This window comes from Hydra vulgaris, chromosome 02 (assembly GCF_038396675.1).
Source record: "Hydra vulgaris chromosome 02, alternate assembly HydraT2T_AEP".
In the NCBI taxonomy this organism is placed as follows: Eukaryota; Metazoa; Cnidaria; class Hydrozoa; order Anthoathecata; family Hydridae; genus Hydra; species Hydra vulgaris.
In genome coordinates, this window is record NC_088921.1 from 19506717 (window position 1) to 19524129 (window position 17413).

At 29.0% G+C, this 17413-nt stretch overlaps 2 protein-coding genes across 2 annotated transcripts; both read left to right on the forward strand.

Moving 5' to 3' along the window:
* Positions 1-442: 442 nt before the first annotated feature.
* Positions 443-2170, forward strand: LOC136075914 (general transcription factor II-I repeat domain-containing protein 2-like). The gene has a single exon (XM_065789358.1). The coding sequence runs from the start codon at positions 443-445 to the stop codon at positions 2168-2170; it is 1728 nt and encodes a 575-aa protein (XP_065645430.1).
* Positions 2171-8959: 6789 nt separating this feature from the next.
* On the forward strand, positions 8960-11107 carry LOC136076437 (uncharacterized). The gene is made up of 4 exons (XM_065789825.1): positions 8960-9085; positions 9169-9833; positions 9919-10090; positions 10625-11107. Exons 2-4 carry the CDS (start codon positions 9704-9706, stop codon positions 10668-10670), a joined length of 348 nt encoding a protein of 115 aa, XP_065645897.1. The 5' UTR covers positions 8960-9085; positions 9169-9703; the 3' UTR covers positions 10671-11107.
* The last annotated feature ends 6306 nt before the right edge of the window (positions 11108-17413 follow it).

A 17413-nucleotide genomic window follows, 5' to 3' on the forward strand; every position in this document is an offset into this window, starting at 1 on the left:
ATTGCAGATGACCCAAAATAAACAAATATATGATTTACATCGGTCGTTACATGCACATCTAACAAAATATTTGTTGGTGAGTTTAAAGAGATTAGTATATTATACTTATATCAATCTGCTATTCTAAACAGTATACTATACTTATTTCAATCATTAATTATATTTATAGCAGGGTTGTCCAACGCGTGGCCCGCGGGCCAGAAGGTGGCCCTCGTCAGCCTATGGCATGGCCCGCATATCACGGTCCATTAATTTTGAATTTTATTTTAATAAAAATTTCAAATAACAATAATAAAATAAGTTCTACAGCAACAGCATATTATTTATATATTTATAATTCGAATTATACATTCGATTTCGATTATACTTTCACTATATAAATCCGCATTTGAAATAATAAAACGCGCTCTAAAGAAAAAACATATTTATATATTTAATAAAGATGGCTTCAGCTAAAAGACGTAGATGTGATACTGAAAGCGGTCATGGGGGTCGTGTATTTAATCCTTCTTGGACAACTGACTATTTTGTACATGAACAAAGTAATTCAATTATATGTCTAATTTGTTTGGAGAAAATTGCCGTGTGTAAAAGTTATAATGTGAACAGGCACTACACTACAAAACATGCTGTAAGTTATGACAAATTTAAAGGCCAATTTCGAATTGATAAGATTGAATTGTTGAACAAAACTTTTCTTGCACAACAATCAGTGATGAAAACTAAAGTGATTAGCTCTTACAGTGCTACCAAAATAAGTTTTTTAATGGCAGAAGCTATTGCAAAAAGTGGTAAACCTTTTTGTACTGGAGATTTATTAAAAAACTGTTTAAAAATATTTTGTAAAGAGATATGTCCTGAAAAAACACCTACTGTTGAAGATCTTAGCCTCTTACACCAGACTATTGCTAGAAGAGTTGAAGATCCATCAAAAAATGTTGAATTATCATTAAATGAAAAATTAAATAAATGTGAACCCTATAGTCTGGCACTGGATAAATCAACAGACAGAGGTAATACTACTCAGCCAGCCATTTTTATTAGAGGTATAACTAGTAACTTTGATGTAATTGAAGAACTGTTAGATATTAATCATATGAAGGACACAACAGGAGGAGAAGATATTCTCTCTGAAGTGAAAAAAACATTGGTGAAATTTGAATTACCAGAAAAGAAACTCTGTGGTGTCACTACAGATGGAGCAAGTACACTAACAGGAAAAAATATTGGATTTATTGCATTACTTAAGAAATCCATTAATCATGAAATTATTTCATATCACTGCATTATACACCAAGAGCAGTTATGTGCAAAAGTATTGGAGATGAAGAATGTTATGGAACTTGTTATTAATACTGTTAACTTTACAAGAAGTCGTGGCCTTAATCACAGACAGTTCAAACAATTAGTTGAAGGTTGTGGTAGTGAGGCTGAAGATGTAATTTATTTCAGCCAGGTTAGATGGCTTAGTCGAGCTGCTACTCTGAAAAGATTTTGGATATTATTACCTGAAATAGTGCTTTTTCTAAAAATTAAAGGGAAAGACACAAGCTTGCTTGAAAATATTGACTGTCTGAATGATTTGGCATTTTTGATTGACATGACTCAGATGTTAATGGAATTAAATCTTAAGTTGCAGGGTAAAGATCAACTTATTAGTAAATTGTTTGAAAATGTAGAAACATTTGTTTTAAAATTAAAACTTCTGAAACAACAATTAAGTTCTAAAGTACTTGTCCATTTCAAGGCATTATCAGAAAGAAATATTAATACAATTGACTCTGAAAGATATTGTACTCTTATTTTAAAATTAGTTGATGAATTTGACACAAGATTCTGTGATTTTAAAAAGGAAAAAAATATGTTAGACTTATTTGCGCATCCATTTTCCATCAAAGCTGAGACAGTTAGAAATAAATTTCAAATGGAAATAATAGAATTGAAAAACAATAAAGATCTTAAAGAAGCCTACAAAGAAGTAGAATTGTTAGAAGTTTATAAAAAATACATGAGCATTGAAGTTTTTCCTCATTTGTGCACACATGCTATTAAATATTTTTCACTTTTTGGAAGCACATACAACTGCGAAGAGTTTTTCTCAAAAATGAAGCATGTAAAAACAGAACAGAGAAATAAATTGACAGATGAACACCTTACTAATACCCTTTGAATTGCATCATCAAATATAAAAGCAGACATAGATCATTTATGCAAAAAAAAACAGTGTCAAGTTTCACATTGATCGAACTTTTGTATAACTTCACTTTGAACCTTAACTATGAGTGTAACTGTTTATTTAAATTTAAATAAAAACTTCAAATTTAATAATTTTTATTTTGGGTATTTTATGTTTGTGGCCCTCAAATTGATTTTGAAACGAATTAATAGCCCTTACTGTAAAAAGGTTGGACATCCCTGATTTATAGTAATATCATATATTCAATTTAAAAGAGTTAACTACATTCATTTTTCTTTTACCCTTACTTTTATTGGGAATTTTCCACCTGCAAATAATTTACCAGAATCAGCATTAAAAAAATTATCAAAATTATCATCTATAAGCTATCAGAAATTAGGGTCTGAATTGTATGATTTTTCAAAAATATATGACAATATTGCAAGCCTCTGGGTTTAAATACTTCAAAAATTTATAACGATACGTTTCAAGATAATCAAGAGTGTGACAATGACGAATTTACATTTTGTTGGGATAAAATGGATTCAGAAGTTAAAAGTAAAATATATTTAAAAGTTTATTTAGTTACTTAACTTAAACTATATTTAGTTATATGTTATGTTTAGTGTAAAATTGTTTTTTTTACAGGGTGTGGAAAACCAAGAACTATCAATAATAATCATAGTTCAAAATCATGCTTAATATGTCGACAAAAGTTAATATATTAAATAAATATGCATTCACCTAATTATTGTAACTTGTATGCAGCAGTTGAACTTGTTTTAACACTCTCTGTTACACACGTTAACTGTGAAAGAGCATTCAGTTAGCTTAAACTAGTTTAAAATTGTTTACGATCTTCTTTAAATCAAGACCATCTTAATGTCTATTGAAAGAGATATATTGGATGCTATTGATTTCCAAAAAATACTGAATACATTGAAAAAGTCTTCATCATTGTATCATTTACACAAAACAAGAAACATCCGATATAAGCACACTTAACTTAACTAAATCATTTGTTTATCAATTATCACCTAAACTATGCAAATGTTGCGTGGTTCAGTTTAAATAAACTTAAACCTCTGTATTTTTAACAAAAACATGTTGCACGCCTTAGTATTATTGGGGATATATATATATATATATATATATATATATATATATATATATATATATATATATATATATATATATATATATATATATATATATATATATACCGCGATATACATATATATAAACCGCGATGAATCATTTTTCTTGCAATGTATTCAGAAGGTAAAAAAATAGATGAGATAGCCACGTGGACAGCTTAACAAAGTTCGAAATCTCTGGGATCTCATTTGATCGGAAATGCTTAATGCTTTAATAAAACACAAGCAGCAAATTAAAAATTTGAGGACACTATTGACTGGCTTGCTAAAATTATTTCGTTAGCAAAAGATATTAAAAAGATCTTCTTTAACTTTATTATAATAAACTAAGATCATTAACTAGACATTTTAATGTATGAAATAAAAAAAAATCAGAGACCGGCTTGTAAATATAAGGTGCAAATGTTTCCAAGTTAATTTTAAGTGTCTGTGTATCTTGTTCGAACTTCAAAACAAGTTAAAACTGAGATATTCTGAAAAAAAAAAAATTAAAACTAAGCAAGAAATTTATTTCAGTGTTTTTTGAGGTAAATCATTACCTAAAAAATCACTGGAAACCCTCTTTCACTAGAAATAGTTTATCAAAAATATTTTATCAAAATTTTATGATTGATATTCATAAAATTTTGAATAATGTCAGCAAAAAAAAGTTTATAAAAATTAAGAATAAAATGTTCAAAAAAGGTTTTACAACTCAAAACTGATGAACTACATCCCACATTTAAATAATGATATCCTAAATGTCAAAGTCAGTTTTTTAAAGTTTTGAGTTTTGAAACAAGTGCATTAGAACTAATGCATCAGGTACTCAGATTATATGCTTCTGCGTACATCATTGAAATGCAAAGTTTCTAGTTGATGCAATTAGGTAAAATAAAAATTTTAAGGTTTAATGATTTTGATTGGTTGTTCTCTTGAAAATGTAGTATGTATGTTGCGTTGATGCAACTAACTCTATTGTAACCAACTTCCTCATTTAACCATTACCCTGGGTTTAAGCATTAAATATCTGTTTTTTTGGTGCAAAAAATTAAAGGGTTTTTATATTGCAAGAGTTTGTGGACCATAAGCAAGAAAACTAAAGAACATCACAACGGCAAAAAATGTATATATTTTTTAATTAATAAGGAAGTATGAATAGCAAAGTGTGTTTATTTTCTTTCAATTATCAAGGGAGTATTAATAAAATAGGTGAAGTTGTTAAAAGTCATTTTAGAATTGGAATCGTTAAAAGGGTAGAGAAACACGGTACTTACGATTCCGTGAGAATGGGGAGTTTTCCGATTTTTTCGATTTTCCCGCTGGAATTTGGAAAATCGGAATCTGCCCATCTCGACAAAAAATACTTTTTTCCATCGCTATCATGAACGAGACATAATTCCACTACAACTTCCAAATCTTTGTATTTACTCGTATTAATTAAGTATTATTAAAACTTTTGGGAGTACTCTTTGACGAAAAATTAACATGGAGAGGTCATATAAAATATATTAAAGGTAAAATATCAAAGAGCCTTGGCCTACTCAATAGAACAAAACTTTTTTTAAACTCAAGTTAATTAAAACTATTATACTTCTCCTTTACTTTTTCCTATATTAATTACGCTAACATTGGCATTACGATAACATTGCCTGGTGTAGTACCAATAAAAATAAACTTAAAAAACTCTTTAATATGCAAAAATATGCAATCATAATTATATCCAATGAAAGACGCTATACACCCTGCCAACCTTTATTTACTAAGTTAAATATACTAAATACTTACCAAATAAATATTTATCATCTTTTAATTGTTATGTTTAAAATTAATAAAAGTATTATTGCAAAAACTTTTAATTTGTAAATGAAAACAAATTAGAATAAATACTTAACTAACGGGTGATGCGGAAGTTATCGGACAAATCCTAATTTCATTATTTGAGCATAATAATTAGTTTTTGTGGTTTTATGCGTAGGCATAAACGTTCTATAAAATATAAACTTTATTATTTGAAACACAATTATTTAAAATGAGGTTAAATGCAGCTGAACGAGAATCTTTTCGAAAGCGACTAAAAATATTTTTTGTAAATAAACCTAATATAAAAAATAAATAAATCGTAAATCATTTTGAAAAGGAAGGATTTGCTTGAAGTACAATATATGATAACCTAAAAAGACTTGAAACTGTTCAATTGTTTTCTGATAGAAAGCACCCTGGTCGTCCGACATCCTGGACTAGAGAAAAGAAAGCCGAATTAACGAGACTTGTCAACAATCGAAAAGGGGTCAGTCAGAGAAAAATAGGTATTAAATTCGGTGTAAATCAATCGACAATTGGTTGTCAGTTAAAAAAAATGAATATTAAATATAGAAAACGTGAAAAGACTCCAAAATACACTATAGAACAACAAATAAAGGCAAAGAAAAGAAGCAGGAAACTTGTTAACCAACTCTATAACACAAAATCGCTTCTAGTCATCGATGACGAAAAATACTTTTGTTTTGCAGGGGACAACATGCCTGGAAATTCTGGATACTACACAAACAACAAATAGACATGCCCAGAAAGTGTTTGTTTTATAGGAAAAGAGAAATTTCCAAAAAAATTATTAATGTGGATAGCCATATCTGACCGTGGTATGTCCGAGCCATTGTTTCGCACTTCCAAGGCTGTAGCAATCAATTCATCAATCTATATTAATGAATGTTTAGAAAAACGACTTCTTCCATTTATTCACAAGTATCATGGAGACTTTAACTATTTATTTTAGCCAGATTTAGCAAGTTCTCATTATTCTAAAGATTCTCTAAATTGGATGGACTAATATGTCTATTACGTTGATAAAGAATCCAATCCCCAAAATGTGCCTCAAGCACAACCCATTAAAAATTTTTGGGGACATTTGGCACAGAAAGTTTACGAGAGAGATTAACAAGCTTCATCAGAGCAAGTTTTGATTGATCGCATGAAACTAAAACTACAAGAAATTGATTTAAACTTTTTACAGTCGCATATGAAAGGTGTCAGAGCAATATTGAATTCAATTGCAGATGGTGGTGTTTTTTCATATAAAAAATAATATACTTTTATTAAAAGATAAATGCTTTATTAAAAAAAAATATAATAGTAGTTTGTTTTTTTATCTATAAATAAGTTATTGACGTTTTTATTTTGACCGAAAACTTCCGCATCACCCGTTTGATATCCAAATAACACCTATATACAATCCAAACGTTACTTTGCGGTAACAGAGTTTTCAATTTCAATTAGAGGACCAAAGGCATGGACTCGGTGCAATTAGGGCAATTTTAAAATTTTATAGCGTCTGTATGATATTTGGTTGACTACGCTATATGTACGTTAAATGATTGTAGCGAAAAAACCCAGACCAAAGAGTCTTTTTTTTAAAAAAAAAAACAACCTCTTAAAATCATTATTACTTGTCCAAGTTTGAATAAAATTTTAAATATATACGTTTTTAGGTAAGATGAACATCATAGTTTAATATTATGATTTGTTCTGATCGTTTATTGTCCATTTTTCCATAATTATAAGCACTTTTTTGTCGGAATTATAGTATACTTCGTGAAAATTGATAGAAATATTGTATTTTAACAACTATATACAGTTAATATACGTCAGAACCGATTAAAAATTAGATCTATGGTGGGTTTAGGCACTTTTTTAAAAGGTTTTAACTAAGTTCACGTTAACTACGATGATCGAACTTGATCTAAAGACTACAAAATGGTGTTCTTTAGATTCACTAACAAGGGTAGTAAAAAGGTTTTGAAAATTTTATATATGAAAAAAGAAAAAGTTTCTTTAAATATTAAAAAATCATAAAACAAAAAAAATTATAACATCTAAAGCTCTTATTTGGACAAAATACGCTGCTAAAATCATGCTAACTTCAAATAAAAGAATTCGAATAATTTAAAAACCGCCCTTACTACACCGTGGACTTACAGCTGAACTTAAAACTTACAATATTTAATTAGTTTAAGACATAACTTAAAAAGTTATTACTAAAAAAAGATTTACAACAAAATTATTTCTGAAAATGCAAAAAATCCTTATGATTGATCTATTGCATAAATGATAAGTATATTTATTTTAAAAAAGACACGTTTAAATGCACTTGGTAACTTTTTAAATTTATTTATGTTTTTGTTGTTTAATGTGTTGTTATCGTTTTTATTTTTTGAACCTTAGACTTATGTTTTGAGTCCTGAAGTTTAGTATTGAAAAAAATAAATAAATAAATTTTAATTAATGATTTTTGAACAAATAAAGATTGAATATTTCCGTGCTTTTAGAAGAATATGTTTAAGCCAATATCGCTTCTTGCTATTTTTTAATAGTAGATGTTTTATTTATTACCATGTCACTTTTACATTTTTTTATTTATAAAGTTTATGGTTAATTTTAAGATAAATAGCACTCATTTTGAAATAAAACTTTATATTTACAGAATTTATCAAGAGAATTAGCAATAATTTTTATTACTATCTTATTATTAGTATCTTGTTAGTAACTTACGGATTGTATATATGGACAATATATATTGTTCTCCATATTGAATGTGTTTATCATATAAATAATAAACAAATTCAATATGGAGAAACGTGACATTGGAAAAAGTCTTAACTTTTCTTTTCTAGAAAATAAGGTTTTGTTTAATTCAAAGATCTTCCTTGTGAAAAACTACAAAAATTACATGCAAATAGTATAATAGTCTAATTAAAAAGACATTATAAGTTTAAGTTTCAATATTCAGTAAATAATTTCATGAGTTACATAATCTTAAAAAAAAATGTCACAATGTTTTCAAAAATTATTTTTGAAAAAATGAAGTTATAAAACCTAAAACTATTCTGCAGGTAGTAAGCAACCGGGGCCAGGGCCAGGGCTCGGTTTGATAACACATAGCCGTGACCGAGACCCAGTTTATGATCAGGGCTGCATTAATATTGATAGATCCTATAAAAATTTTACTTTTAATTAAAATTTATAACATGAATTTTATTTAAAAACAATATTTTATAGGATCTATCAATTTTAATGCAGCCCCGGCTGGGTTTTTGACCGGGGCTGCATTAATATTGAGAGATCCTATAAAGATATTGTTTTTAATTATAACTTATATCATAAATTTTCATTAAGAATAACATTTTTATAGGATCTATAAATATGAATGCAGCCCTGGTCATAAACCCGGCCTCGGTCACGGCTATATGTTATCAAACCTGGCCCCGGCCATAGCCCCAGTCACTTACTATCTGCAGGTTACAAAGAAATTAGTTTGATCTGCTGTTTACATAAAGGAGGTTTATGATTTTCCAGAATTTAAGGTATTTTTTTCATAATTTTAAGTTTTGTCAGTAGTATTTTATAATGTTTATATGTTTTTTAATTATTATGTTATATAAACTATAGAAATATTTTTTAAGCATTTAAAAATAAAATATTTGTGATAGAAATATAAAAAGTAATTTGCAACTAGCATGCATAGTTTTATGACCCTTTAAGCACATCTGGCAGTTATGGGTAAATGAAGCTTATCTTTATGTTCATTATTTCAATTATTTGGTTTATAAATATTTTTGACATTTTTTTTTTATGCTTGAAAGGGATTCAGAACAAAAAAGAAAAGATGCATCAAAAAAACTGCAATTGGTTTTAACTGAAAACAGAAATATTGTTATACGTTGAAAGTATATTTTGAGACTATCTGATGCATTAGTTCACAAAAATCATCCTGTTGGTGAGTAAGTTTTTGAAAATAGGCTTTTAAGAATAACTTTGATTATGACTCTTTTTTAAACCATTAACTTTTGATTTTAAAAGGCAGCAGGTTTCACTCAGCCAATTCCATTCACAGATGAGCTCATTGTTAAAATTGGTGAACTAGTTGGAGTTAATGTAAAAACTGTTCCAGAGATGACCTTAAAACAAAAATAACAACCTTTGTTAACATAGATTTTAGTTCCTCTAATATGCCACTTACATCAAGTAAACATTTCTTTCCATGCGATGAGATCATCTGAAACCATATGATGAAAGCTAGATATAAGCTTTGTCACTCTTTAATAGACCAAGACTGACTGCTTAAAAAGATTAAAGAATGGGAAAATAACTCTAAGGAATCTTGTATAAAGTTTTGCAGAAAGGTGAAAGTTCAAAGGGCAATGATCCAGTGCTTCAAAATTCTTTGTTGTTTTTTTATTAAAATAAATGGCAAAGAAGTCTACTTTTGCGATATCGTAATGAGCTAGCTTTTCTTGATGCTACATATAAAACCACCAGATATGCTTTACCTCTATTTTTCTTGGTTGTGAAAACGAACATAGTTAATCAAATAGTTGCCACCTTTGTCTGGAAAATGAAAACAACAGAGGCAATTACAGAAGCTTTGGTATGTATTAAGAAATGGAATCCTTCATTCCAACCAAAGTTCTTTATGACTAACTGTTCAAATGAAGAAATAAACTCCCTTGATTCTGTGTTTCCAGGTAGTCCTTTTTATGATGTTTATTTGTATAAAAGTTTATTTAGGTTAAAAAATAGTTCTTAAATATGTGTATTATAATACCTTAGAATGTAGTGTATTTATTTGCAATTTTCATCGAGAGCAAGCTTGGGAGCAATGCCTATCCAAATCCATTAACGGCTGTTCCACCATAAAAAATGATGTTAAGATGTTGCTCCAACTGATAGCTCATGTAAAAACAATTCCGAATCGTAAAGAAGCTGGTTTTGTATCAAAAAGGTAAGTACTAATGTTTTAAAGATGAAGGGATTCTACATACAACTTGACCTGTTTGTGAATTTTTTTAAATAGTACGATTTCAATTTAAGTTTTTTTTAAGTTATGTTTGATTCTTTTACTAATGACTTTCATGTCATTTACTATGGCCCTTGTCAAAAAAGATAAGAAATAATTTTAATAAAACTTTCTGGTGATGATACTAAAATCTTATAAACAAAGGCAAATAAGGTAAGAAAAGTTCATGATGACTTCTAATAAGTCCTAATGATCTTATAACAGGTAAGATCATTAGGACTTAATAAAATCTTGTATGGCATTCAAGTTTTTATTAAATAGAGTAAGGTAAAAAAGAATTAAATTTACAGGTACAAGTTGTATCATTAGTTTCTATGTTTACCTGTTTTCTTTCAATATTGTGAATTTCGAGCCCATGTTGTGCAATGTGCCATATGGCAGGAGGTAGCTTTTTTGATCTAAAAAAATGATTTTGCAACATTTTTGAAAATTATCTTCTATTTTTCTTCATATTCTTAGAGAAGGGTGTTTGCCTACCGACAAGATCGATTATTGCTTAATTTAAATACTAACAATGGAATTGAACGGCAAAATCAATGTTTCAAATACAGTTTTTAAGAAAAAAGAAAATCTTCTTCCCTTACTGCTATGCTTAGTGTTTGCATTGAAGAATTCCTTCCACACAAGTATGACAGGTTAGTCAAAATTTACTAATTCTAACGATTATGCAATAATATTTGTGTATTTGTTTATATTGCTCGTCGTAATAATAGTTACAGTAATAAAAATAACAATAGTAAACATCCTCGTTTGCTATTAAGTTACTGTTTGTTGTAAGCAATGAATTAAAGTGAGTTAGTTATGCGGTAGTGGTGTCGTGGTAGAGCGCTCGCTTTATAAGCGAGAGGTTCCGAGTTTGATCCCCGCCACGTCCCTGGTAGTACAGCGCTCAACTTGTTTCTCTGCGCAGCAACCTTGTTTGTCAAGTTTCGTGTTTTGGAATTTCGGAGTTGAGAGAGGGTTATAACCACAAGTAGCCTCCTCATCTGTATTGGCCTTGGGAAGCTGAAGTAACAACAAAAAAAAAAAGTTATTTTATGAATCCTTATTGAATTTACTATCTTTATATTATTCATATTTTGTTAACAGACTTTTATAAAATTTTGTTCATAATATTTACTGTTACCAATTTTGTAGGTGTCTTGGCATAGTTAATTTTTATTTTGTGTATAAAAGCATCATCATATTTTCATGTTGATGAAAACAAAGAGCAAACTCATCGTACCGAAAATACCATGAGACTATTCCTAATTATTTGACCAATCGTCCATGACCTTTGGTTAATCATTGCATGAGAGTGGTTGACAAGTTACATGGTGTGGATTTATCAGAAGTAACTGCTTTGACAAACCAACTTTATAGCGTTCCATCATTTCAGTTTAACAGTAGGGTTATATACCAATGTTATCTTGGTGATGCATAACATATACCAACTTGTAGTTGCCCATCTTGGTTCCGTAGTACATATCTAGACAAGTACTTTTTTGCTATTTTCAAAAATCAAAATCTTTCTTGGTTTGATTTAGGTGCAGCTTACCAAGACTCTCCCTATTTTGTTCTAGATTTATAATCTGAAGAAAGTAGTCCAACAATTGTTGTAGAAAGTCCAGGTTTTTCTCTATCTTTAATTAATTCTCCTGAAATTATCAATAGTGCTGAAATTACATCATTGCAAACAAAATCTGAATCAACCAATATTGATTCAACTTTGAAAACTAGACAGGACTTGTCGCAAGCATGTAGGGATTTATTGAATGACATTAAACAGTTGATGTATCTATGTAGTTCTAAAACAGCATTAGATAATTTATTTAGAGAGCTACTTAAAGTTAAAACTGCCTTAGTTAAAAGTCTTCCTACTGAAAAAGGTATTATTTTACATCCAACAGTTCAACCAGAAAACTGTCGCAAATCTATAACAAAGTTACCTAAATCATTTAATCTACCAAACAAAAGAAAGTTAAAGCGAGTTGGTGCGATATATCACCAAAATAAAGCTTCAACAGAAATATATTTGAAAGTTGAAAAAGAAGATTCTTGTAATTCTGAAATTATAACAGATCACTTAATTGAAGAAAATTGTGAAATCTTTACTGTTGAAAGTGATGTTCAGTTAAATGTGTCAATTGAAGAAGTTGAAACAGGCAAAAGCAATGGACATAGCGGAGCCACTACAGGCCAAGTTCATGGTGATCGATTTCAAAAGAAGCTGCAGCATATTCAAAGTCTCAAATCCTCTTTGATTCCAGATGCTGAACTCTTTGAAATTAATAATTGTCAAATACCTAATGATAATGTTATTCACTTTAGCTAACAAATGATGTTGATTCAGCTAGATATTGATGTTGTTATACAAGATCCCTTAAAGAAAAAAGTTAAAGCTTTTAATAGACATCAGTCTGCCTCTTTTGTTCAAATTCTACACAATGGAAATCTCCTCTGGGTTTGTGTGAGCACATATAATTGTGAGCCAGGATTTATTTGTTTGGCATCCTTTTCCATGGCTCTATTTTTGTTGAGACAAAAAAGCAAATTTGTTCTATTTTACACTACAATAAAAGTTTTATTTCAATTAAAGTTTTACCTGTTCAACAACAAACTAATTTTGTTGATTGCGGACTGTCTGGGCTGGATAAATCCTTAAGAAAATAAAATACATTCCACTAGCATGATGTTTGAGCAAGGGTGAATGAGAGATTATCTCCTGAACTGTATACTGAACAACCAGTTAGATGTATTTCCACTCACTGAAAATCCTTCTTTATTTAGAAGATATTTATGCAAAAAACTTTTGCATTCTTCTACATTGCTTATGTCGTATGTTTTGGACACATGAAGATGAGCACATTTTTAACAGGTTTATTTTCAAATGGTTGGAGCTACGTACATTTTAGTTTAAATGAAAGATAAAAATCAACTATAAATATTATTCAATATAAAGATTTATTTAAGGGAAGTTTTTTTTGGACAAGTTTACTATATTTTTAAAGTTATCTTACTCTAAAAAACATCATTGTATTTTTCTCATTGATATTGTCATTGCACTAACGCTTTGAAGAAAAAACCTTTAAAATATGCTTGCTATTTATCTTACTCTAAAAAACATCATTATATTTTTCTCATTGTTATTGTCATTGCATTAACGCTTTGAAGAAAAAACCTTTAAAATATGCTTGCTATTTATTTTAGGCAAATGACTCAGTGTTCTACTTGTAAAAAATGGTTTCACTGTGAATGTGAAAGAATACCTCAGAGTGCATTTGAAAAGAAAATTTTGCATTTGGAATTGTCAAGATTGCTCTAGAATATATACTCTAAAGTAAGAAACAAACTTTGATTGTATGAAAAAAAGCTGTATGAAAAGAAATGCTTTTTTAGGTGCTTTTCTATTAATGAGAGAAAATGGTTTTGTATTATTGATATCATTTTTACGTAACATTTCAAGAGGTTAATTTAGTTGTACAACTCTTTTCCAATGCCCTGTTGCATTTACATCAAATAAAATTTGCCGGATTTTCACAAATATATAAATTTAATACACAAATAATTATGTTTAAAAGAGAATGTAACCAATTTGAAAATAAAATATCTTAAAAAAAAAAGAGCTCTAATCACAAAGTATCGGCTATTAACACTTATAACATTTTTTTTAGAAATGAAACCAAAAACGCTTTGCGAAGATCTTTAAAAATGGTTATTTTCATGGCCACATAAATTTTTAAAAACTTTGCATGTAATGAGCAATTACTTTTTTACAAGGATGCACGATATGGTACAATGAAGCAAATGCCAGTTAATGACTTATTTTTAATCGTTCTTAATTTTGAGTTTTTATAAGTATTTTCATATATCTGCTTTTTACTTGTATATTTTAAATAAGCAGAATTCTAAAAGTATTCATATTCAATATACATTTAATAATTTATAGTTATAATTCCCTTATCTAATTATTTAATAGCGAACTTAATAGTGCTCATTTGTGTGTATTTTGACACGGACTTTTTACGGAAAATATAAGCAATAAAAATATACGAGAAGATAAGCATATTTTACGAGAAGATAAGAATATTTTACATAAGCACACAAAAGCTTTTGCATAAAAAGTTTTTTTTTCGGTTTAAAATACCATTTTGTATTAGTTTATTGTTTTATTGCACATATTATACTTTGTTAATTTATTCCTTAAACCATTATTTTGATTGAAGAACTTCGCTTGTTTTTTGTTGTATACAGTATACTTTATTGTATTTGTTTTCAGTTGTTAGTTTTCGAAGTAACTTGGGATTGTTTTTTGTTTTATAATTTAGACAGTGTTTATAACTTAGAAAGAAAAAAAAAAATTAAAAGCTAGTACAATGAAGCAGATGCCAGTTAATTTTTTTTTATATAATAATTTTTTATTTCTGTTGAAGCTTTTTAGCATTTATTTGTAATAACACCTTAATTTAGGAAGATTAAAGATTCAGGTATTAAGAAGATGTTATTGTCTATGTCTTCGGAAAATGTTGAAGTATTTAATTAAGAAGATTTTTTTTTGAATAAAACAATGTTTACATTAAATAAATAAAAAATTTTGCTATAGTTTTGTAATAAATTTTTTTTTTTTTGTAATTAATTTATTTTACTTAGTTTAAGTACAAAGTAATTAATAGCATGTTTTTAATGTGATATTTTTAATGTGAAATTTATTAAGGTAGTTTTATTTAATGTTATATTTATTTATTATGTTATAATTATAGTTATTTAATTATATAAGGTAGTATATTTGTTGTTGTCGATGTTTTAAGTTCACTTGATTAGTAAAATTAGTCTTTTCTGCCTAAAGTTTATTTTAGCTTTTTAATGGAATTTATTTTTATAGTATAAATTAAACTATTATATGTAAATTACAGTATTGGACAAAACATTTGCAACCAACATCGAACAATGCTAAAAGTGTTCCTAACTTTACATGTCTTAAAAACGAAACGAACTATACTACCACAGCAAACAGTTCAGGAGTCTGGAGTCATAGCATGCCATGACATGAGCAATCAGCTGACAGGTGACAGCACACAGGGAGAATTTCGTTGACAAGCGCCATTTTGCAGCCGACAAACCAAGTGCAACTTTTTTGGTTTGTTTCATTTTCTTAAGTCTGGTCCGTGTCAACGTCACGGAAGTTTTTTAATAATTAAAGGAAGTATCCAGAAGTTTCCAGAAGAAGCATCTGGAAGCATACAGTAGCATCCAGAAATATCCAGAAACATTCAGAAGCATCCTGACGCATCCAGAAGCTTACAGAAGCATCGAAAAGAAGCATCTTGAATCTTCCAGAACAGGTTCACACAGGTTCATTTTACTATATAAAAGACATGTAAATCGACATGTAATTCAGTCAGTATATGGAAGTCAATCAGTCAGTATTATCAAGACAGTTTATCGAAGTGAGTTTTATCAAAGTTTTTTATTCGAGAACATCAATACAAGAAGTGAAATACAACAAGCGTTTCATTACATCAATACAGTCCACATCCAACCAAGGCGTTGTGTTCCACAGAGCATTATTGTATCATCACAAGGTAAATGTAACACGTTAAGCCTTGAGAAGCGTGATTATTTATTTTTATTATTTTTATAACTTCAAGTGCAAAAATGGCTCCCGACAGTCTTGGATTGAAACTAAAAAACGAAAATTATTGGCGATTACGTAAGTGGAATGTCACAAAAAAGTATTTGTGATAAATATCGCGTGAAAAAATGGACCGTATCAAGACTATGTTCCAAATATCGTTCTACGGGGAAGTTAGCAGCTGATAACAAAGGTGGAAGACCGCGTACCAGCACTTCTAGAGAGGATTCTATGATCGTCAGATCCGTCAAGAAGGATCCCTTGATATCATCAGTCAAGATGCAAAAGCAATTAGAGCTGCCTGTATCGGACCGAACAATCAGACGACGTGCTGTTGAAGCCGGATTTTTTTTTCGACGCCCTGCAAAGAAACCGCTGGTTTCACTAAAAAACCAGAAGAAAAGACTCCTGTTTGCTACATCTCATATTGACTGGAATGTGCAGAAATGGCAAACTGTCCTGTTCAGTGATGAATCGAAGTTCAACATCATTGGGAGCGATGGCATTTGCCATGTACGTCGACCGTCCGGAAAACGCCTCGCTTTACGTTACTGCCATAAGACCGTGAAGCATGGTGGAGGCAATGTAATGGTCTGGGGGTGTTTTTCTGCTAACGGTCTAGGTCCAATACATCGAAATGATGGAATAATGGACCGTTTCATGTATAAAAATATCCTGAAAGATGTTACCTCATGCTGAATGGAATATGCCAATAAAATGGGTATTTCAGCCAGACAACGATCCGAAACACACTGCAAAAGTAGTCAAGCAGTGGTGGTAATATTGTGTTGTTGGTTTTAGAAGTTAATATTGTCGTTTGCTGGTGATTTTGTTTGTTTGTTGTTTAAATTTGTATGGTAGATAATATAGCGATTAGGTATTATATAATTAAATTATTAAATATATTATAAATATGATTAAATATTATATAATTAGGTACTATATAGTTAGATTATAGTTATTAACTATAACTTTGTTTAACACTCTTTAATCTAATTGTGTTATACCATTGTATATGTTGTATATAACTATACTATTGTATATGATATAACTGGTAAAAAATAAAGTGAATTTTCGTTTTTTTTTAAGATAAGATTGTTGTTGGTTTTGTGTTTCAAGGTTGTTTTAAGTTTGTTATTCTTGATATTATATATTTTCAACTTGCTTTCAAGTTTGAGAATTTAATAATTTTGTTACAACTATTTTTAATTCTTACACTATCATTTGTTGTTGTTTTATGTCCGCGTTGGTCATTGTTTCATTGATTTTACTACTTTACTAAATTTAAATAATGTTGAAACATTATTTTAGTTTAGTAAAGTTTCATGATTTGAAATTTTATTTCTCAACCATTATTCATCAGTTATCGAAAAACAGGAAGCTAAACAACTAAGGTAAAAATAATTTTGTTTATTGGTAAAAACCAGGTTTCACAGTTGATTGTTACTGCTTTTTTTGTGCAACTATATTGTATTTGTCATTAAAAATGTTAACTTTTGAACATAATGCTAATAATATATTGTTCAAAGAATGGTTAATGAACGTCTTCTTAACACAGTGCTTTGATTTTGAATCAATTTGTCTTACTGTAATGAGGAAATCAAAATGTCTTTATGTAATGAGGGTTTCATGGTAGT